The sequence below is a fragment of the Falco peregrinus genome, chromosome 4 (assembly GCF_023634155.1).
Source record: "Falco peregrinus isolate bFalPer1 chromosome 4, bFalPer1.pri, whole genome shotgun sequence".
Classification (NCBI taxonomy): domain Eukaryota; kingdom Metazoa; phylum Chordata; class Aves; order Falconiformes; family Falconidae; genus Falco; species Falco peregrinus.
Window position 1 is genome coordinate 23,775,156 of NC_073724.1, and position 23,254 is coordinate 23,798,409.

A 23,254-nucleotide genomic window follows, 5' to 3' on the forward strand; every position below is an offset into this window, starting at 1 on the left:
TCTTGAGGTCAAACTCAGTGAAGGATAGTCAAGTAAAGTAACAGGTCCCTAACGTTTTTTGGTTTCCCTCATCCATGAAGATGCATTTCCAAATTCTGAAAGCTGATGCTAGCAGTGATAACAGTGGTAGCAGCAGTAGCCTCCTGCCAAGAGCATTTTTGAGGGTTGTCAGGTCCCCAGGGAATGTCTGAAGAGATTTCGGGGGCCTCAGCACCCTTGGGATGCTGGTGGGGGAGGTACCAGCCAGCAGGAGACAGATGTCGCAAAAAAGGCAGGTGAATGAGACAGCGCCAGCAGTCCTTGAGGCCAGTTCAAAGCATGGGAAACCACATATAAGCAGCCCCTGGGGAATGCCACCAGGAGCACTGCAAGCAGGCTGTGCAAACACAGATGGCATCAGTTGGCAGCAGCAGCAGCAGTTTGTGTGGCAGTTCACGAAGGCAAGGCATGGACGTGGGTAGCGCTGCCCACTCTACCAGTGACCGGGCCTACTCTGCAGGAATTCACTAACTGACACAAGAGCCTCTTTGCCAACTTGTATGGCATAATAATTCTACTAATTTTTTCACTTTTATGAATAATCATGTTTGCTTTCCATATGGTTGTTTAACTGAATAAATTTGTGTTTTCTCTTTCATTTTCTTTACTTAAGAAGTAAGTCAAAAAAAGGTGGAATTCACCTACCACATTCCAATATCTAGGCAGAACCTAATGAGCTCCCAAGGATCACATTTACATTTTAACCATGAAGAAAAAAATGAACTATGCTCATAAAACACAACTTCTCTGAATTTTTAAGTGCTATAGGCATATTCTGAATGTCTTCTGGTATTCAAACATAGACCTTCTATAACAAAGTATAAATTCCATAGTGTCTCAAAAGTTACATTTGCCTCTGTTCAGGAGTATTTAATGCTAAATAAAACACTACATTTTTCCTAATCCATTTAAGATCCTCACAGTTCTTACTTTTTAGTTTCTTATATGAATGCCCCTGCATTGTGCTTTTTTTCCTAAATGCCACAATATTAAAATATAGCATTTTTTCTCTTCTTTTTTTCTTTCAATATAAATACATAAAATAGGAATTAATCAATTCAAATATTACATTTTCTCCTTTAGACTTATATGAAGCTGCTGGACAGTGAAACACTAAATTGCTTATAACCATCTGTATCCTTCAACAATGGTAGTTTTAAGAAACGAAGAGAAAACCTTTTAAGAGATCCATTAAATAACCTTTTTTACAGATAAACATCTATTACCAAGTTCCTGGGTATACACTTTCTTTGACAACAACAAATCTTTTCTTTTTTAAATGAGTCTGGAGTTCTTTAGTTACAGTTTTGCTTTCCTTTTTTTCTTTTTCATCTTTTTTTTTCTTCTCCTTCTTCTTCTTCTTCTTCTTTGGGGGTGGTCATGAGTACAAAGATTGTATGTATAAATATACCAAAATATCTTTTTATATTCCTAGCTTTATGTTTCAATCTGACTTTATCATAGAAAAAATACCCTTTTGTATTTAAATGAAAGTCAAAACCAGGGACAGGAAAAAGATTCTCTTTACTCTGGTGAGCTAGAATATTGTTGAAACACATTAACCATGTTAACAGATAACTCAGCAAAATAAGTTTCCTGTGTTCCAAAATAGTATATGCCAAGAATACAGAACAGGTTTGCTATCAAGAAAAACAAGATTAAAAATCTTTGTAAAAGCCATTCTAAATCAAAAAAACACATAAACAAAATTACTATACCTTAGCTTGTATATCTAAAATGCTGGAAATATGAGTATTTGAGCCATCCGTATGCTATTCTATAGAAACTGTCTGCTTTTCATTATGATAAAAAATATTTTTTGTATCTGTTATTATGAGAAAATTTTTAGCTTAATTTTCTATGGAAAAGTAGAACTTCAATAAATAAACTTTCATTTGGTGAAAAGCTTCATACATGCAAACATCCAGGAGCTGGAATCACAAAGACAGGAAAGATTTTTGGTCTATTGTTATAGATTGAAGCTTCTTTTGTTATTCAATCTAACGCTGACAAAGGAATATAATGTCAAGAAGATGCATATCTTGTTCTGTTTGAAACACAGAAGTATTAATTTCTCTCAATATAATAAATGGTTATTATGGAGTTCCTTATATTTAGGAAGATAATTTTACACTACTTTTGAAACCTCTTGACCCATATTACCTGCAACATAAATTTCATCAGTGCATATAGCTTGTTTTGTCTGTATTACCTCTACATCTTCTGCCCTAAACCACAATTCGCATACAAAAATAATAAATACAGGAAAATAGTAATATTTACCCTCTTCCTAACATTACCAACTGTTTTAAAACTGGTGAGTACTCACTCTTGATTACTTTTCCTTTTTTTTTTTTTTTTTTTACATGGAATCAAACAGATTTTAATAAGAAAAGGATGCAGGTTGTGAACCAATTGCTGAGCCAAGAGTAAATTGTGAGCAAATCACTAAGCTAAGAGCAAATATGATCTAATGACAAATTTAACATAAAACAGCACTAACATCGTTATAAATATCCAGTCACTTTTGTCTAAGGTGAGGGCAGCTGTAAAAAGGAATGTAACCTAGCCCAGTTTCCATAAAATATTGAAAATAATTCAAAATCCAACAGCAAGAATGTTTTCTTTTAAAATCAAAACTGGCCCAAGGATCTATGATTGATCAGTGGATAAATTAAGCAACCAAATATTTCTATGTAATTGGTGATGAAAAAAAGAGTCACTTACCTAAAACTCCCAGCCTGTAATTGAGAGTGACAACAATGACATTTCCATAACTTGCAAGAATGCTCCCATCAATCATATTGCCAGTACCCTCCATGTAAGATCCACCATGGATGTAGACCATAACGGGTTTCTTGCTGTTCTGATCATGAATGTCTGAAAAAATTCAAGTAAGGAAAACATAATAAAGTAATAAAAAATAAGGAAATACAGCATTAGCAATTTATAACAGTGCTAAAAATATTCTTAATTATTTCCTATGTTTTCAATGTCATCACCACCACTTTAATCAGCTAACTTACACAGTTCAGGATCATCCTATAAGCCTAATATTTATAGTATGACTATTTCTCTTGGTTACTTCAAATACTGTTTCCTCTGAAATGTTCTTAGAACACTTGAAATGCCTTCAATATTTCAAGGGATTTGATTTGAATATAAGTGTCTAAAAATCTAAATAGAAAAATCAAATTATGGAATAATCTTGTCTGGTTTTAGAATATTCTGATTCATGTATATGTCAATTTAGAAATATCTGTACACCTAATAATAAAATTACAATAATGATCCACACTTTACCATTCCTCACTGAGACATAATTGTTGAAATTTTATTCCCAATAGTTCAGTAAGAGATAATAGCACAAAATCAAATTGTTCTGATTAAAGTAAACATAGTAAACTGTTCCTTCTTTCAAATATCCTAGGAGTTAAAAAACCAAAGAGAATTTACGTGAATTCATGGCCCAGAACTTTGTATTTAAATCAAATTATGTCTTTTGTGTTGTATTTTTCCTTGTTACGGTAGCTAAGCCTTAAATAACAGCCTTGAATTAATGCTTCTTAACGGTATCGCTGATCTTCTGTATACACAGAAAAGCTCTTGCCTACTTTCAAACAAGTAAACAGCAGGATCTTTATTTCTAAAAGAAAGTTACATGAAATTGATATAAATATTTTTATACTTCAGAATGAGTTATAAAGATGCACTGATCAATGATTTGGGGCATATTTAGGACCAGATTCATCTCCCTCCCTCTATAACAAAAAACTGAGGGGCCTGATCCCAGAAATGGTTCAGACTGCCTGAATTAGGAACATATGTTCTCTACAGAAATAGTGGGAACAAGGGCTAAGCTTCTTTAAAAAGCAGAGGGCAATTCAGCAAGCTGCTGTTAGAAATACACACCTTTTGCAAGTAATTAAGTGTATCTGCATGTGGAATAGGAGCACTTCTTTCAATCATATAGTACAGCATACAAGGGAAAGCAGAGTCTGAGTATTCAACCAGGATTAAAACAAAACAAAAGTACGGTTCTCTTTTTAATAGCTATATATTGAACAGTGAAAAAGGGAATTGGAGGAAGAAAAAGCTGAGCTAAATACCTAGAGTTAGGGGACCTGGTTTTGAAAGCCTTCTAAAACTCTTCCTTCTCCTCAGGTGTGTTAGGAAATACCCTAAGATACCAAAAATGTGATCAGCAATAAGATACTACATATATAATATTTTGTGTATGTGGAAGTGCTTTGAGCATACTTAAAGGTAAATTTTGACTGGTCATATTTCTATGGCTCACTTTTACTTTACTCATGTGTATGCACTAACTTAAATATAAAAAATTGTCAGCTGAGTTCAAGGAATGTATGTTCAGGCTCCCTTGTACACCCATCTAGTTGTCAAGAGTTCAAGGCTTGTCATAGAATCCACCTTTTTTACGTAAAAAGATACATACTTTACATGTTGAACTTTATGTGTTGTACTTGAGCAGCAGAACAAATTTTTGTGATAAGATTTTTTAATTGTTATGACTGTAAGAGTGATGCAGTCATTGAACAAACCATATAAAGCAATGAGGTGGATTCTAGTGGATGTATTTTTATCTTCAGCATTTTCAGCAAAGTACATGAAATTGTTTCTTCTGTGAAAACAGAGCTAAGCCCTCAAAAATGAAAGCAACAATTATTTAACACAATTGTTTCTGTTACTGAATTACCTTTCCCTTCTCTCTCCAAAGTCATGATTTGTTGTATTTAATCTTTCTTTATTACATAGTTCTACCTCAGGGTTGAATCTTTCACTGCTGAAGTCAATGGGAGGTTTCCTCTTCCCCTTCAATGGGAACATGATTAGCTTCAACATAAAGGAAATTAGCTTCATGCTTTATGTGCTTAGATCTAAAGTGGATGCCCCTGTTAATCATGAAACCCTAACATTTTATAATTTTTAAGCAGTCTGAATATTAATGTATCCATAACCCAATAGCTAGCTCAAGTTTTTAAAGCGATCTTTTACTTATCTTTTGCTTTAACATTAATTACAAAATTTGGAATATGAAATTATGATACCATCATTTAAAAAAAACAAACGTTGCACAGAAATAGGAAGGTGATATTCAGAAAAAGAGTAATTGTTTTTAGTATTCTGCACAACATTTTTATGTTATAAGAAATAGGGTAATTCAGCGATTAAGGTGGCACAGTAGAGGGCAACCAGTGTGAATCAAAGACCAGAATTTTTTATGACAGTATTTTATATATGGATAGAGTAGCTACAGTAGAGCTGAACTCCCAGGAAAAGAGGAGACAGTGTCCTCACTGCAATATGCGTGATTCTAAGGAGAACAGAGAGCACAAATGTTTCAAAGTTACTTGAACTGATGTCAGAGAGCAGAAAACAGAAAAAGAGCATGGAGTAACACTTTGGGTTGGACAAGAATGAGAGGATTAGGGAACACATTGCTCCAAAACCAGACCAGTAAACTACCCAAGGTTCTTATCTTCTCAATTAGTTTGAAAATATTTTTCTTAATTTGTTAAATATATAAAGTAAAATAAACTTTCAGTGTAACTTTAATGAAAAGGAAGGGTGAGAATAGAGGAGGATTTCATGACTTCTTTCTATTTTGGTGCATCCTAAACAGCTTTGCTGTGCCAAGGCAAGAAAAAAATATTTCCTTATAAAACTTTTTTGGGGTACTTCACTGTGAACTTTAACATTTCCTTTCAGGGAATCCAATCCAACTCTGAAAGAAGTCAATGAAAACGATTGTCATTGATTTCCGTGGGAATGTGTTCAAGTCAGAACAAATGTATCTCAGAGGCTAGCTGATTACAGGAAAAAAACCAATAAAGCAATATCAACAGCTTCCTTTATTTTTGTGTCCTGAAATAAACCACATCCTGTGAGAAAACAGTTAATAAGTAAAAAAAAATAGCAAAAACAAAGCACAATTCAACTGCATCAATGTACAACATGTGTGCCAGGGAAACGGTGGAAGTGAAAGGAAGGATATATGTGAGTTTTTTTCATGAATTTCAAACAGGTGGTTTTACAAAATATGTAGCAGGGGAAAGAGCACATGCATGTTTTTAAATTCCATTTTCTCAACCTAAGAAAGAACGGGGTGGGGGGTGGGGGGGGAGTACATAGTTTCAAATAACATTTGTGTTACTCACTTCACATAGATTTAGGAACAACCTTTACACCTATGCCACAGAGAAACCGCAGTCATCTATATACTAATTTGGATTTTAAAAAGAAAAACAATGAAAGTAATTTATAAAGATCAAAATAAAGAAGCACACAGAAGTGTGCTCCTGCAAATAAGGGACTAAAATTCATGTTGAAATAACAGCAATAATAACAATAACAATAATAATAATAATTATAAAAATTAAAAAGTTTATGTTCATGCATCAGGGTTGAGCTTTGAAAAAACAAAAAATACCTTCATCTTCACCACGATCATTACTGGTTATATCATCTGCGCTTTTCTTTGTGTTGGCTCCTGGGATCATTGTGAGGAGGAGAATAAAGGGAAAAAAGAGAATTCAAAAACAGCAGGTTCTCAAAAATAAAAAATAAAAAACCACTAGTACAAAAAAATGTAACAAAAATGTCAAAATCTGTTACATTTGATATTGAAAAACAAAAAAAAGATGCAAACTGCACATAAACATAAAATGTCAAGAAGAACAAATTGAAAATATTTGAAAAAATGTATCATATTCTGTGACAATGCAGTTACTTCAGTTAAAAGTGATTTCTGCAAAAACAAAAGTAATGTGCTATTAAAAAAGAATAATATAAACCAAAAAAGTATGTTAAAAAATTTACCAAATTATGGTTTCTACATAAGAAATGCAATTTATTTCATTTTGCTCTGAAACCTTGAAGAAATATTATCTTCAGTCACTATCTTTGATGAATTAACATTTCATTCATCCTTATTAGGATTTACTAAGAATTAGCCACAACCTGAATTTTAGATGGAAACAATGCAAACAAAATTATCATTGACTCTTACACAACTTGAATGGACCAAGACAAACCATAAAGACCTCCTTAAAATTTAATCTTGCTTCCCATATGGGCAAAAAGATATTTAAAACAGTAGACTGTAAACAAAGATGAAACAAAATTAAGTCAATCACAGACAGGAAATAGGTTAAAAAGTAGCCTTGGTTCATATTATACCACATTTCATGCTCTTTAGAAAAACCTAGAAATTACCTGAAAACAGTTACTTACCATGATAAAAAACTTGCACTTATTTATTACAAGATTCAGTAAAGAATACATTTTAATTGGTATTCAATATGCTTTCTCAAATACCTTTGAGGTGTATACATGCACACACACACAAACACACACAAATAAAAACACACATGTTCATTCATACATGCCATAGTTTTTGCTGATAGGAGCAAGAGGAAATAAACATAGTTTTCCCCACCCCTCTCTTTAGGCAACACTTCTGTTTTCTGACAAAAAAAAAGGGGAAAAAAAAAAAAGACACACCAAGCTATCTTTGCACCCAGTGTTTCATCATACTGTGCTTACTCCTGTAGCAAGTATCTCTCTGTAATGTAAAAGATTACTTGATAAAGAGTGAAACATGAATAGGAAACTCAATTTCCAATTTAGTTTAGAAATGAAATATGGTTACTAAATAAATAAAATGGTCTAAGTCAACCACTAACCATTTTGTTCCTGAATAGTCTTTATTTGGAAGTTTGTTTTTAAGACATAATGAAAAAGAACAGTATACTTTATTAACTTCTTTACGTATGAGTTTATTGATGACATCTGATTATGTGACAGAGACTTCAAATTTATCTAAAATAATTATTTTATTACTTGCTTTTATTCTACTATTTAAAATATCCCTATATCCCTCAAAATTCAAGCTTTCATGTAAATATGCCTATGATTGTGGTTACAGAATATGGTTAATTGTTACTAAAGTACTTAAGTTTTGTTAACATATATATTTTTGGGTTCTGTACGCTGCTTTGTCTTCTTGATACAGACAAAATACAGTTTTCTATAGAAATTTTCTGGAAACATTGCCATTACATGTGCAGTGACAGTGATTAGTGAGTCAAAATGTGAAAAGCAGTGTCTGAGACTCCATCTGAGACCACAAAAAGCCTGCATCTTCATTGCAGGTGTACAAAAGTTACTGTATATGTAGTACATTAGTACATTCAAGTATATATGTATATTCAGTACATAATTAGCTAGGTAAAATATCACTAACAATGAAATACAGCTTTTCCTAATCTACCTTTTTTTTTTTTTTTTTTTTTTTTTTAATGTTAGATACAGGCTTTAAATCTCAGTCACCACCTAAATTTTGAAGTTTGTTTTTTTCATTTTTCGAGGTTAGTTTTAGCCCAATGAAGGATGACTCCTTTCCCAGGTGCTACCCAAATAAAATTAGTTTTGTATTTAGATAAACCAAGTACTCTACCCATAAAATGCCCTTAAAATATTTTTGATTCATGTAAAAAAATACTGGGAAATCAATATTTATAGACAAAAAATGCACGTACACACAAGTTTGAAAGCAGATAATATAAGAAGTTTTGAACTTAGTTCCCCCAGTGAGGTGGTAATCTAATTTTTTAGATTGAAAAAAATTATTATCATATGTCAAATATAAAATCAACTACTACATATAATTCCCATGAATTAAAAAGTAACTTTTAAATTAAATTTTATTAAATTTAATTAAATAGATTCCCATGAATTAAAAAATCACTGTGACCTCATATATACTGTGCCTGTAGGAAAAAAAAAAAAAGGTGCAGTTATTTAGGCTGTAATGCATATTTGAAGTATTTTGAGTGAAAGAAGTAGAAGTTTCTAAAAACATTTTAGTTCAGCTACTATCCTCCCTGACATATAATATATATATGAACATATATATATAAAAAACAAATTGCAAGGATTTTCTCTTTAATGTTCTTCCTCAGTGGTTTAGTGTACTTCAGAAAGAACAACAGAAATGTAATGAGAATTTAGAAAATGTCACCACACCATGCTGCTAGATGTGATGAGACACAAATATCACATGACACAGGTATGTGATAGAAGGTTATCTGCAATTCTTGAATTAAACTTTATTTCTTTTTTCTTTTTCAAAGCTTGAAGAAATCATGGAGCAACCAATTTTCACAACAACCTAATATAATTCTAAAATGCATTTAATTACAATGTGGGTGGGAATGCTATTTTTCTTACATATTGTGGAACAATCTTTCATTTGTCTATTGGTAATTTAAATATATTTTTATAACTAAGTTCTTGAATTTGAGGGGGTTTAAAATTCATTTTGAGATCTGATAAAATGGATTACATCAATGAATTCTCACACTGGGTTTCTGTGTTTCTACCACAATGACTTTTTTTTCGTACTGTGGGTACTAGCCCTAGAATCATAGAATCATAGAATTGTTTAGGTCGGAAAAGATCTTTTTAGATCATTGAGACCAGCCATAAACCTGACACTGCCAAGCCTATCAACTAAACCATAACCCTAAGTCATCTACATGTCTTTTAAACACTTCCAGGGATGGTGACTCAACCACCTCCCTAGGCAGCCTATTCCAATGCTTGACAACCCTTTTGGTGAAGAATTTTTCCTTAGTATCCAATCTAAACCTCCCCTCAAACAATCTGAGGCCATTTCCTCTTGTTCTATCACTTATCACTTGGCGAAGAGACCAACATGCACCTGCCTACAACCTCTTCAGGTAGTTGTAGTGAGTGATAAGTTCTCTCCTGACCCTTCTTTTCTCCAGTTTAAACAACCCCAGTTCCCTCAGCCACCCCTCACAAGACTTGCTCTCCAGACCCTTCACCAGCTCCATTGCCCATCTCCGGACATGCTCCACCACCTCTATGCCCCTCTTGCAGTGAGGGGCCCAACACTGAACACAGTATTCAAGGTGCAGCCCCACCAGTGCCAAGTACAGGGGGACAATCACTTCCCTTAGTCCTGATTTCTGGTACAAGTCATGTGGGCAATAATGTTGGTATTGAGCTGTTTGAAGAGAACAGAAATGTTATTGTTGGAATCATTTCAGTAGCACCAAAACCACTTCAGATACTCAGAGGCATTGCTTAGAAAAATTATATAGATCATCTCGGACTATAAGCTTCCAGAAACATATTATCTTATAAAGAGAGGAAAAATCGGAATTTTCCAAGCACATTGCCTTTTTTTTGTTAAAAATGTTAATTAATTTGTCCTGAAACTTCACCAAGATGATATTCCCTGTCATCAGAAAATAAAAGACTTGCTATGTCTCTAAGGTCAGCTTAAGGTTTCACTTGAAGTCATTAATCTAGGAGACAGAATGGAAATGTGACTTGGAAACTCCTATGGCTAAGGAGAATTCCCTGCCTGCAACCACTGCTTGCCCCACAGACTAGTGTTTCCCTCTGCTTTGCAGCTTTATTTGCAGGTGTTCACGGTTGCGACATTTTCCTTCCTCATATATGAAAAATCACAGAAGCATGAATTTTAGCCTTGGATTCCAATCCACCAAGTGAACATTATCACTATGAAAATGGATTTGGCCCTTCTGCAGTCTAAGTGTTTACTCGTTCATACCATGTGAAACATGGATGGTAAATCTTAGCAATCCTGGAACCGGCAGTAGGGCAGAGAGCAGGGAAGACAGCAGGGGTGATCTAGCACATTAAAGACTGAACTCCAGGAGCATCTCTGTTGACCAGCCTAGGGTTTGACTGGAATACTTGGTTTGCAAGGTTTGCATTTCATTTTTAATGCTGACGAAAAGTGCCAAAGAAAGATATTTCAAAATGTTAACAGGATGGGGAATTATTTTCTGAATGGTCAAGGACAGAACTATTTAATTACATATATTATATATGCTGTAGGTTTTGTAGCTCTATTGAATGTTACATTTGAATAAAAGTTCATGTTTAAGAAAGATCTAAGAAGTCTTACTGTTAATGACAAAAGATGTGACTTCATAATGTATATATTACATATCAGGTGAACTCTTTTCATTTGTCCTACAATTCATTCATTGCTGAATGAAAAAGGCATGTTATACTTCCTTACTGAACTGTGTCAAATCTCTTTTGTGAAGGATTTTGGCTTGCCAAAAGAAGTTTCTTTTTTTAATCTTTTTTTTTTTTTTTTTTTAAGATATAGTGGTGATAATACACTTACAGAACAATGTAGTCATATATGAGCCAGTTCCAAACTAGTGCTACTAAATACAGCCATAATAAAGCAGAGTTTCATGTGGGCTACTTTTTTCCCTCCTTCATATGTGCTATGCAGCTGTAAACTTTTATTCGGTAAGCATCTGTCTTTAAGGGTTTTTAAATCTGAAACACCGACCCATGTGCTAATAATTTTTTTTTAAAAAAATACTTGATTTCATTTATCTATGGATGTAAAGTCACCTTGTATTCCCAGATGCATTCTTGATGTTATGCATACATCACAAATGAAGAAGTTAGTCCACTGTAGCCATCCTCTGACTCATATTTCCTTTGATAATGAATAAAAATCTCATTCAGAAACAGATTTTCTAGGATTGCAGATCTTCCCAGATTTATTCACAATTTATGCTACATCCTTCCCCATTCAGATAATATGTATCATATATACGTAATGTAGTCAGGTCCCTTGCAAGCAGTTTACCAGTGCTTACATTTTAGGCATCTCTTCTGAAGCCTCTAATGGCAGCAGAAAATTATCAACTACTGCTTAAGCTGATGCCATTTCTTTGCATTTTATGTGTAATTGCTCCATCTGTCACACAGTATACCTTTTGACCCCATTTAATTTTGGGAAAGGGCTCAGTTTTCAGAAATCACAGAGCCCATTATTATTTGTATGACCTCCCAGTTTCAAATAGAGCATGCTCAACCTTCTGGAAACTTCCATCTGAAACCAGATTAATACAGGATTTAATAGTCATTCTATCAGTTATGTGTCTTATTTATGCAGCCATTTCCATAGATCTTTAAAGCTCTTGGCTTCCTGTCCCATGAGGACTATTATAATTTTACAATCAGCTCAAGTCAACAGTTCATTACAGTCTCGAGGGAGCATTACGAAAGCAGAACTGTACTTCCCTTCCTGCAATTCTCCCAATCCTGGTGAGTTAGCTTTACTTTGAGTCTCACTTAGCTACAAGCCTTAAGTCATTTAATGCCCCAAAAGAGTGGTCTGTCCGTGGGGGAGTTTGACTGTTAAAACACTGTCCCTGGCTCAGAGCTATGGCCAAGATTCTCCAGCTACCTTTATAGCTGTACCAAGAAGTTCCCATTTGGCAGCTGAAGAAAGATCAAAAGAGGCATTTGGCATTTCAAATAGAAGCAGAGGAAAAGGATTATTGAGAATTACAGCTTGTCAAAGTGTCTTAGAAATTAAATGTGGATCACCTATGTTAGAAGAGATCACAAAGAAAGGCAACATATCTATATACCTGTATTTTCAGAAGCTTATTAATTTGAACTGGAGAAAAAGAAATATATGCATATTGTCTAGATTTAAATAACCATTATTTCTTATTAATTTACTGAATACTGGCAACATGTGTGTGCAGTTTTGTATGGGTATATACATATGTGGAAATATATAGGCATATATGTATATGAAAACACTTTGTACAGTTTACAGTCATCCATAAAGAACACAGGTTTTTTTAGTCTGGCACTCCTTTCCCTTAATGGTGTTAAAATGAAATTATAATCTGTCAGCAGTGTGCATAACTCCAGCAAACAGCCACATTCAATGATTTCAAAGCAGTCCTTAGCCATAAATTAGATGCCTTCCATATAACTCTCCTAAATAATATGAAGACTTAGATTCCTACTGTTCTAGGTAGCTTTTAATGTGGAAGCCAATGCAAGCTCAGAATTTTACTTAAATTTGCCTGAATTAGATGTGTTTGGTTTTGGTATAATTCCTATGTTATCACTGAACAACAGAAGACAAACAATTACAGTGGCCATTATTCTAATACCATTAACAAGAACAGTAAAACAACTTGGGTCGCAACTGCTAGCTCTGTATAGCAGCAAAATTTAAGTATGGATCATGTGACATAATTGAAATTTTGTTCTTAATGGCTCCAGCAGCAACACACACATGCACACACACACACACGTGCACAGACGTGCACAGACGTGCACGCACACACACACACACTCACTAGAATTCCAAGCCATAACAAATGTATAGATGCTGGTATATAACCAGGAGAAGTTTCTTTTCAAGAAAAGATAATTAAATGACAATTTTGTGTCATATTCAAAATTAGATGGACCGTAAGAAAATGCAACAAAAATCCCTGCAAAATTTTGTGTTCCATGTGTCAGTGAGGATTAAAACAAAAAGAAAATGTGATTTCATAGGCTTCTTTCAAATAGTTTTAGAGACCCAATAAAAAAATCTACATAGATGCTTCTACGGAAAAAGAAAAATTATACCGTTGAAAAAGGAGTTACATAAAAAATACAAAATTCTAATTTTACCTCAGCTGTGTACTGTGTTGCCTATAGTTTTCAATTACATGATTATACACACCTTTGTTTTCAGAAAAATTGCTTGCATCTGTCTGTGCATTAATTGTTCCACGCACAGAGAATGAAAGCAGCATGAAATTCATAATATTTTATAAATGCCAATACTCTGTATACTGTTCCTCCCAAATAAAGACAGAAATAATGACTGCTCCATGCCCTAAATTACTTGCTTTCCCAAGCTGTTTTCCTGGACAACAACAAGTACATTAAATCCATCCATCACTCAGTTTCACATGCTTCAAATGAGTTTATATCTTCCAACAAGCTAATACAGGCCAATGGAATATATTGTCATACAGAGTGACTGTGTTGTCCTGTATAGCTCCACAGAAGAATACAAGCACTTTTCAAAAGTAGGGATGTTGTGGAAATATTTACTATCATTTAGTATGAATTATTAGTGCTGTGATTGATATGGGAGTTCCTTTCTTTACAAGTTTATTCCACACCGGATCCATCTCAATGAAGAAAATACAATATTCACACAGATTCCAGGGTAGGGAAAAATTTTCAAACTATCTGTACAAATGATATGTGATCCTGATCACTGGTTAGGACAAAAAAGAGCTTACAAAAAACGTCAACAACACATCACTTAGGAGCTATGTTGTTACATGAAGATTTGGTCTGTCTACATTATGATTATACTATACTGTATTCAGCAGCTAAATGCTATTGACTCTTATTCCAAGTAAAATACAAAAGTTAAAACTTTGAGTTATGTAACTTTGGCCAATAGTATATCTACTATTCCCTTTGGTCAAAATTTTCAAAGCTTCCTATATTTTTCATTTTTGGAAAGTGAGCTATTTTTTTTTAAGAAGATTGTTAAATATAGGTCTATGATGAAGATAAACACTGGTATTTACACTGAATTTTTGTCATAGTTACTAAAAGAAACACACCTGAAAGCTATTTCTTATTCTGAAAATAACTGCATTTATTTAGTTTGTATTTATTCATCCTGGAAAAATTTATAAAACTAATGATTTTGATCTTTGATCCTATATCAATCCATTTTGGTCCATTTTTTACAAAAAAAACCAAAACAAAACAAGTTTGAAAAATAATTACTGAGAATAATAATTTCAAAAAATGCTACATTCATGTTTAACAGATTTATTGTATTGATAATTTTTAATAGAGAAATTATTATTTTAGGAGATTAGTAACTAATATAGAAATTAAGAAGGTACATAAATTTAGTAATATTTTTAATAAAGATTTTTGTTATGCAAGTTGCACCACATCTAAACCTTAGGTCTTCTAAATACAGTACATTGCTTTGACATAACAGCCTATAACGGCTCAAAAGAAAGAAGGCATTGTGCAGCCTATCCTTTCAGTGACCTCCAGCAGATCAGGGGAGTGTTTCCTGCATTTCCAGTGTAACTGAATCAGCTCTATTTGATGGAGGGCTGGAGTGAGCCTGCAATGCTTACTGACTGAATAATTAATTACTCATTAAAAAGCATAAATCTACCATATAGTTATTTAAATTAATTCAGACAGAAGCACACATTTTTCTGGACAAACATCAGGAGGAACACTGTCAGCATGAAAGTGTTGCAGTGACCCCAAATAGCTTACATTTCTCTGCTAAATGGATGCACTTCATGAGGTATGAAAGTAAAAACGCTAACATGTCTGAGTGCACAATACTGCTATGTAAAAGCACAACGTTTGCCAGCACCCGTCTCACCTTCCTCATCAGCAAAGCCATTTTGAAATATAGAAAAGATAACTACATGCTGCTTTCTTGAATTACAGTATTCAAAATATAACAATCAGTTCAGTATACTGAAATGTTTTAACCGGCACTGTTTCCCTTTGTGTTAAGTGGGCTGGCTCTGTGCTGGCAAAGCTCTGAGACACAGACAGTTTTAAGCCCATGAGAAGTCCTGTGCACTACAAAGAAAATACCAGTAATTTTTGTAACAAAAGTAACAAAAAAACCCACAAAAAACCCAAAACTTAAGTTGTATTACTTGATACAATGCTGTAATTGCTGCACGAACCTTTGTTCTAGTGTATGAAGAAACTAGCTTTTATTTCCAGGTCAGCTGTATCCTTGGGGCCACCTATTGTTTAGGCTCTGTAGTTCTTATATGTAGCTACCATCTAAGGAAGTGTTTACCTTAGTCAGGGAATGTGTTAAGTGATGAGAGGGTCTGCAGCAGACAAACAAGGCCAAGCTGGTTCTGGGGTTTGTGAAGGAGTGCCAAGTAAGGGGTCTGTGCAAGAACTTAGGGGGTCATGGGGCAAACAACGGGATGAAGGGGAGTGAAGAGGAAGTAACGACCACCAGACCACTAAGACAACCACATACAGGCATAACTACACAGGGGTAAAAGGGCATCATAATAGTAATGAAGGTCCTGGGAAGACTTCATATATATGCAAATAATTCCTGGAAATGTAATAAATATGTATAGCTGTGTATCACAAAACAGGAGGCACAGAACAGTTTGGCATGCATGGCGGGTGGAGCGATCCCCCATGCAGCCGGCCCGCAGTGAGTGATGCCTGCTGCTTAGTGCTGTGGTGGTGGTGTGGAGTTTTATTCCCAACTTTCGGTGACACTGTGATGTAGCTGGCTTCAGTCCTGTCTAAGGACCAAGAACATAATTCTACAGTAAATACTACAGTAAAGATCCAAGAACACGAGAGCCCCTGTAGGGTATATAAATGCCACTGCAAAGTTTGTCCAGAAGTATACATAGTATACTGCACTGGGAAGTCAGCAGGTATAAAAGATGGGTAGAGTACAGTTAGCTGCAGAGGGGAATAAGGTTGTTAGCATGATTATTATACTACAATTAAGTTTCCAGGAACGTTTAGGATTTCCAGATTAGAAGGCACAAATCAACATTTGTTATTAATCAAAATTCCCAAGCCTAGATGGAACTACACTCCAGGCAATCTAGGTAACTAGACTCTGCAGAAAGAATTTGGTAATGCTAATCTAACATTGTCTATTACTAAAGGGTGAATACTTTAAATAAGCTTAAGAGACATAAGTACCAACATTTGAAATGAATGTGAAAGAACGTGTAAAAAAAGGGAATTAACAGCCAGTTTTAATAACTAAAGAGAACTGTTACACCCTTTCTGCACAATACAAGCACATACTCTGCTCTTAACTACTGCTGGTGAAGTTGTTTGTGCAAACTCTCCCTTTGGGCACTGTAGGCACCACTGGAAGCTGTGAACTGAATAATCAACTCTTACGAATACCTCTAATTATTTGATGCAGCTATTTTAATTCTTCATTTTGAACACAAGCTCACTTTGCAATTGCCTTTGGAGAATTCAGGAAATAATTGTGTGTGTTATTTCAGTGGATCCTGTGAGAATGAAATTTTATTTCATCGTAATAGCTCATAGAATAGTTTGGCACCATATTCCCTTCTAATTTTGATGTTTACTGGATCTCTGACATCTTAGTTTTTATTTGGGAATCATGGCAGTGTTAGTTACAGATAAGCAGGAGGTCTATATAAGACATCCAAAGGAGATATATGCAAAACTTTATCCAGGGTTGGTTTTTATTTTTTATTTCTTCATTTGTTTGTTTGTTTGTTTTTTAGCACATAATAAATTTTCCAGGTTTGTTGGTTTTTGTTGGGTTTTTTTCTACTACATTTCAACTACATCTTCACCTACACACAACACAATGTATTAATTCCTACTGGAATTAGCAATATCAAAGTAACTAAACAATTAGATTAACGACTAAAATGTTAATAAAAGGAGTTAAAAATTAAAAATGAAAAGAAAAGGTGGGACATAATATACTGTAGCTATTTCAGGGAAAAACAGAACTAAGGTGGATACAATGAAGAGCTTTATAATCTGAAATATGAATATTTAATTATTCTAATACTTCCAAAAATAGTATGTGCACAGAAAAGATTTTCCCTAGCATTGAATATCAAATGCCTAGGAAATATGATAGAAGCTGGAAAGGAAAGTTCATTTAAACATTTTATTCATTATTACACAGTAATGAAAACATAAATTACTTTGCCAAATGAAAATTAGTGTCCTTATCCCAAAGAACTTAAGCTGTGAGAAGATACCAAGGGAAATACTGACCGGAGGACTTCTAAATAAAACACACTTTTAATAGAGAAAATCTTGCATTCTACTTTTTCATTATTTCCACCGAATTATGATTGGGACACACAGAAAAAGTGCAACTCTATCCAAATGTCAGGAGATTGATTTAGAGGGTAACAGGCAAGGACTTCATGAGCAGACTACTTCCCAGTCTCACTAAGACCCTGTATATGAAATGGAGCAGATCTAGACTTAAACAAAACATTCTAGAAACTGAGAAGAAATTTCTTTTACATTTGTGTTACTGTTTGTGAGGTTTCAGTTTGTGGCATGCAAAGTTAGTGCATGCAGCATTAATGAGGATTAAGCAGTTGTAGGACTTTATGCATAAGGATTTGATTTTCATGCATCTATACTAGCAACAACTGTAAAAAATACATTCAGTCCATACTAGAAGGAGCTTGAAAACACAGTATTTCTGATAATATTTTTTTGTCCTCAACTTGGTAAGATTTTTGGATTTTTAACAGAAAAATGTTAGGAGGTAGGGAAAAGCACAGACCAAAATTGCAGAATTCCATATTATTTACATTCTAACTGCTTCAAAACATAAGTTCTGAGCATATTATGAAGCTGTGAGATTTTACTTACAAATGTTAAAGCTGAACAAGGATAATTTTAATTCATATGTTATAAAATTATCAATTATATTAATCTAGCATCAAAAGAGTTGGTCAGAATCATGATTTAAACTTTCAACACCACAGCACTGATCTCACTAGGATATGATCCATCTAAACTTCATTATTTGACAATATCATTTAGTTTGTTTTGATACATACTATGTTTGTGGATTATAGATCTGTTCTGGTGGAATAATCTTTTCTCTATTGACCCAAGTTAATGAGAATTCATGTCTCATTTTGGTTTTCCATTTTGCAATGTTTCAAGCATAATTCAAGCTTAATGTTTCCAAGGTTGTTGTTCATGCTTTACTCAAAATTTAGAAAGGAATAAGAGTAGCTTGTAAATTGTGATTATGTGACAGAACTAGGAAATTGAAGTAAATAAAAAAAAAGTCCTTTATGATATAGTAACTACATGGCATGTGCCATCTGGTATCATACAATATTACACAATGATATAATATCAATGCATTATAATACTATTTTACTATTCTACCTGTAGAAAGGCAAGTTGAATTGTGGAATTTTGCATTTAAAGGGAATCATGTATGAACTATATAGAATCATTTGTGAAATGATACAGCTTATGTATGCAATTACTTCTGGGAAATCAAATTCCAGTCATCCTTGGCTAAATATAAATAGTTCTTGTGAAAAGGAATAGGTTTAGCTTTTCTTCTTTTGATTTATTTAAGCAATATTATTGTATGTGTGCTGATGTTATCTGTAGTTATATGTACTTCAGTTCCTACAGGACAAAAAAACCCAAACAAAAACCATAGTACTGCATTTGTATTCAGCTGTAAAAGAGATCTGAATATTTCTTTATCTCAATCAGTGCAATTTACAATTTAAAAAACCTACCATCTATTTAAAGGAGATTAACTATAATTGGCAGTTTTGCTCAGGAAAATGAGCCATGGAGCTTAAATGTGTTGAAGGTCACTGATAAAATGAGTTAACAAGGTTGTCTGAAGGTAGAACTGGCACAGCACTGGTCCAAATTGTACCTGCCTCTATGCAGTCATATCAGTACTGAAATACACTTATAAGAACAAACAGAAACACCAACACCACAGCCAACTTCCCTACCACTAACAGCAACAGAAGAAGGTATCAGACTTAAAAACACAGCAAAAATATTGCTGTGATCAAATCTTTCAGGGTATTACTTTAGTTTTCTCTTGGCATTAACAAAATCTGTCCAAGCTCAAAGCCTCCTGACAAAGACTATAGGGTGTAGCAGAATGAACTTACTCCGTGAACTTGAACTCTCTCCTCCACTCTAAAGAACACCCAATTTCTGCCAACTCTTTTCCACCTGAGGCAAAATTTGGAAGGAAAAAAGGGACCAGGTGAAAGGTGACTTTTGTAGCTGGGAAACTGCCAGAAGGACAATTTAGTTGGTTTCACTGTGTGTCTGTGGTTGTATATGTGTGTCTGTGTGAAATTTGCCATGTTCACACTCTTTTTGCCATGTTCTCACACTCTTTTTAAGCTTCCATGCCTGGATCTTTTAGCCACACAGGAAAATGCTGAGAATGTCCATTGCATTGTAGTTTGCTTTTCAGGTACCACAGTGGATAATTTCATACTTCTTACCAGCAATCCCTGATTTGCCATAGAAATTTGCCATAGAAAGTGGAGGAAGGAAAAGAAAGAAAATCAAATAAGGCAAATCATGCCTTACTAATCTAGTGGCCTTCTACAATGGAGTAACTACATCATTGGACAAAAGAAAAGCTATGCATGTCATCTACCTAGACTTCTGTAAGGTCTTTGGTATGGCTCCCCACGATATATTTGCTGCTAAATTGGAGAGATAAGCATTTGATGGATGGACTATTAGATGGATAAGGAATTGGCTGCATGGCTGTTATCCAAAGGATTACAGCCAATGGCTCAATCTCCAAGTGCAAACAAAAAAACAGTGGTGTCCCTCAATGGTCTATACTGGTTCAATGCTATTTAATATCTTCATCAGTGACATAGTGGGATTGAATTGATTAGCAAGTTTGCAGACAGCACCAAGCTGAGTGGTGCAGTTGATACTTGAGGGAAGTGATACCATTCAGAGGGACGTTGACAGGCTTGAAAAGTGAGCCCATGTGAACCTCATGTGGTTCAACAACGCTAAGTGCAAGATCCTGCACCTCGTTCTGGGTGATCCCCAGTATCAGTAACACTGGGAATGAATGGGTTGAGAGCAGCCTTGAAGAGAAGGACTTTGAGACAGTCGTGGATGAAAAAAATTGGACATGAGATGGCAATGTGCTCTTGGAGCCCAGAAAGCCAATCGTACCCTTGACTGCATAAAAAAAAGTGTGTCCAGCATTGCTGAGGGGTGTGGTTTTATTTTGCACGTTTTCTGAAATCTATGACACATTAGTTTTGGTATATGTGTAATAATTCCTGCAACAAAACTATGATGGGATGTTCTGCAACATTTGCATCTAGTTCAGTGCAAACATCTTTACACATTTTAGCATTTAAATAAACTTTTGCTGTCACCCATTTTAACTCTGATGATATAATTTTCCTAGTGATCAAAGTGCATTCCCCTTCTCTGTCCCATATTGACTTTACTACATTTCATTTTAGTATCTCATTTCACAGGTCTCTGCATGTTTCCCTATTCTCTTTATTAAGAATTTCTGTTGTGAAAAGCAGCAATTCCAGTCACAACACCTAATTTGTGATTCAGACTCTAGCCTTTGAAAATAGGTTCCAAATCTATGTTTGTACATGCAATAGGGTACAAAACAGACTATTAAAATAATTGATAATGGTCCCTCTCTCAAGAGCAGTGCACAGATTTCCACACCAAGAAACTGACATTATCTGACAAGTTATTTTCTTCCAACTCTTTCTTCATTCCTTTACACATTATTGCATCCTCTAGCACCATCCTTTTCTTCACAGTGATTAGCTTTCTAAAATGATGTTCTTACTTCTTCCTTAAAAGACTTTGATCCTTCTTTTCCCTCATTCTTTTATTTCACGGTGTTCCATTTTTTAGTTAACTTTACCCTAGGGTCATGCTTAACTACCCATAACAGATACTCTACTATGCTAAGCAATCAAAACTAATTCAACCCCATGCTGTCTTCAGTTATTGCCCATCTTCAGCATTCAGTAATAGCTGAATGCTATTTCAGTTTCTCTGATTTCATATTTGTTAGCCTTACTTTGTTCTACATTTACTCTCTTTTTCTTCTTTAGGTATCTAGTTTTACAAGAAGCAACAAGATAATGTGCATTTCTCTTAGAGTACCTAGGAATTAAAGATACGTACAAGAGAGTTACAACAAACCATGTTTTGACAACTGAAGTGTCAGAAGAGTAAACACTACCACTATATCCTTAGATGCATTAAGGATAAACCAGCATTTTATTTTCAAAAAGGGTTTGAGGAAAAAATTATTGATCTGCCAGTGAAATACTTCAGTGTTTAATTAAAATAAGCTGCTATAATAGAAGATTAGTAGGAATAGATAATGTGCATATCAAAATCAAGAAAAATAATGTTACTATAGCCTGAGGAAAAAAGCAGTTAAAAGCATCATAAAGCATTTAGATACATTGATAGGAAATAACCCACAGCTGTCTTTAATAAAACCCATCACTCTCTGATCTGCTAGAAATCTTTAGGACTCTCCATAGAATACTTGATAAAAGAAACTTGTCAATAAAATTTATTTGGGTTTTCAAAAAGCCTTTGATAAATCCTTTTCTGTGGAAAGATGTTGAGAACATAATTATTCACAGAGAAAGAGGTGAAGTAACATCATGGATTAAAAACAAGCTACACAGAGTATGTTAAGTTGTAACCGGAGATCAATTTTCAATGTACTAAAAGATTAATGATCTAGTGGAGTATTGTCCATATTAATCTGATGTTGTTTAACATTCTGTTAATGATCTGGAAAAAGGGATGAATTATGGTATTGTACAATCTTCCAGTAACAGAAACTACATGAGACAGAGTGAATATAAGTATCTTCAAAGAGAGTTTTTAAAGCTAGATAAATGATGGATGATGCTTAAGGTGCTACTTTTTGAACTGAAGTCAAACATACATCTAAATGCCTGTGAAATATGGCCTAGTCACTCAACAGTCAATGGAGATAAAGAATATCTGTCCCAGGTTAAAATGAATTGCAAACAAGGTGTGATTTTTTTCTCTTTTTTCTCTCTGAATAAAAATTAAGCTTAGCACAGGGACGGAGGTATGTTTAAAAACTAATAGTCATGCACAGCAGAAATGATAACTTGAGCCAGATAAACAACTGTTAGATTCCGAATTATCCATAACTTCCAAAGAAAAAGGTCATAGCAATGAGAACCTTAAAAAAATAGGCAAATACAACACTCAATATCAAAGCACAGCATGAAGTATTTCTGAAAATACAGCAATTTAAAATTAGTGTATAATAACCAGGTATGTGGGTCTTATTAAGAATGATACATTCACATCCTGTTTCATTTTCACAGAGAACATAGCAAAAATAGAAAGTCTTCCATCAGTACTCTATATTGCTAGAAGACCAAAATAGTTTTGTATGAAAAGAGATTCAATTAGAACCCTCAATTACATCTAGAGAACAGAAACATGAAAAGGATATCATTATTTTATTGTTCACTTATAGCATGTATGAAGTGAGACTTAACTTTCCTGTGAATACAAAGAGTGCTGAATTCCTCTAAATCACTGAATATATTTAAAAGCTATTAAACTTGAACAGCTCAACAACAATGGTCGATGCTTAAAAAAAGCAATAAAGTTATAACATACAGAAATACCAAACATGTATTAGCATTATATTATTAGCATTTTGAGGTAACTTTTAATTGTGTTATGCCATAGAACTGACACCAAC

At 34.2% G+C, this 23,254-nt stretch overlaps 1 protein-coding gene across 2 annotated transcripts in view; it reads right to left on the reverse strand.

Annotated features, from left to right (window-relative positions):
• Nucleotides 1-23,254, reverse strand: part of NLGN4X (neuroligin 4 X-linked) — a 187,360-nt gene that overhangs the window by 75,265 nt on the left and 88,841 nt on the right. For both annotated transcript variants that reach the window (XR_003555832.2, XM_027791182.2), the window contains exon 4: nucleotides 2,767-2,919. Coding sequence is in view for 1 of the 2 variants with exons in the window: in XM_027791182.2 (XP_027646983.1) it covers nucleotides 2,767-2,919 (153 nt within the window). In the remaining variant the exon portion in view is untranslated. The remainder of the gene's footprint in view (nucleotides 1-2,766; nucleotides 2,920-23,254) is intronic.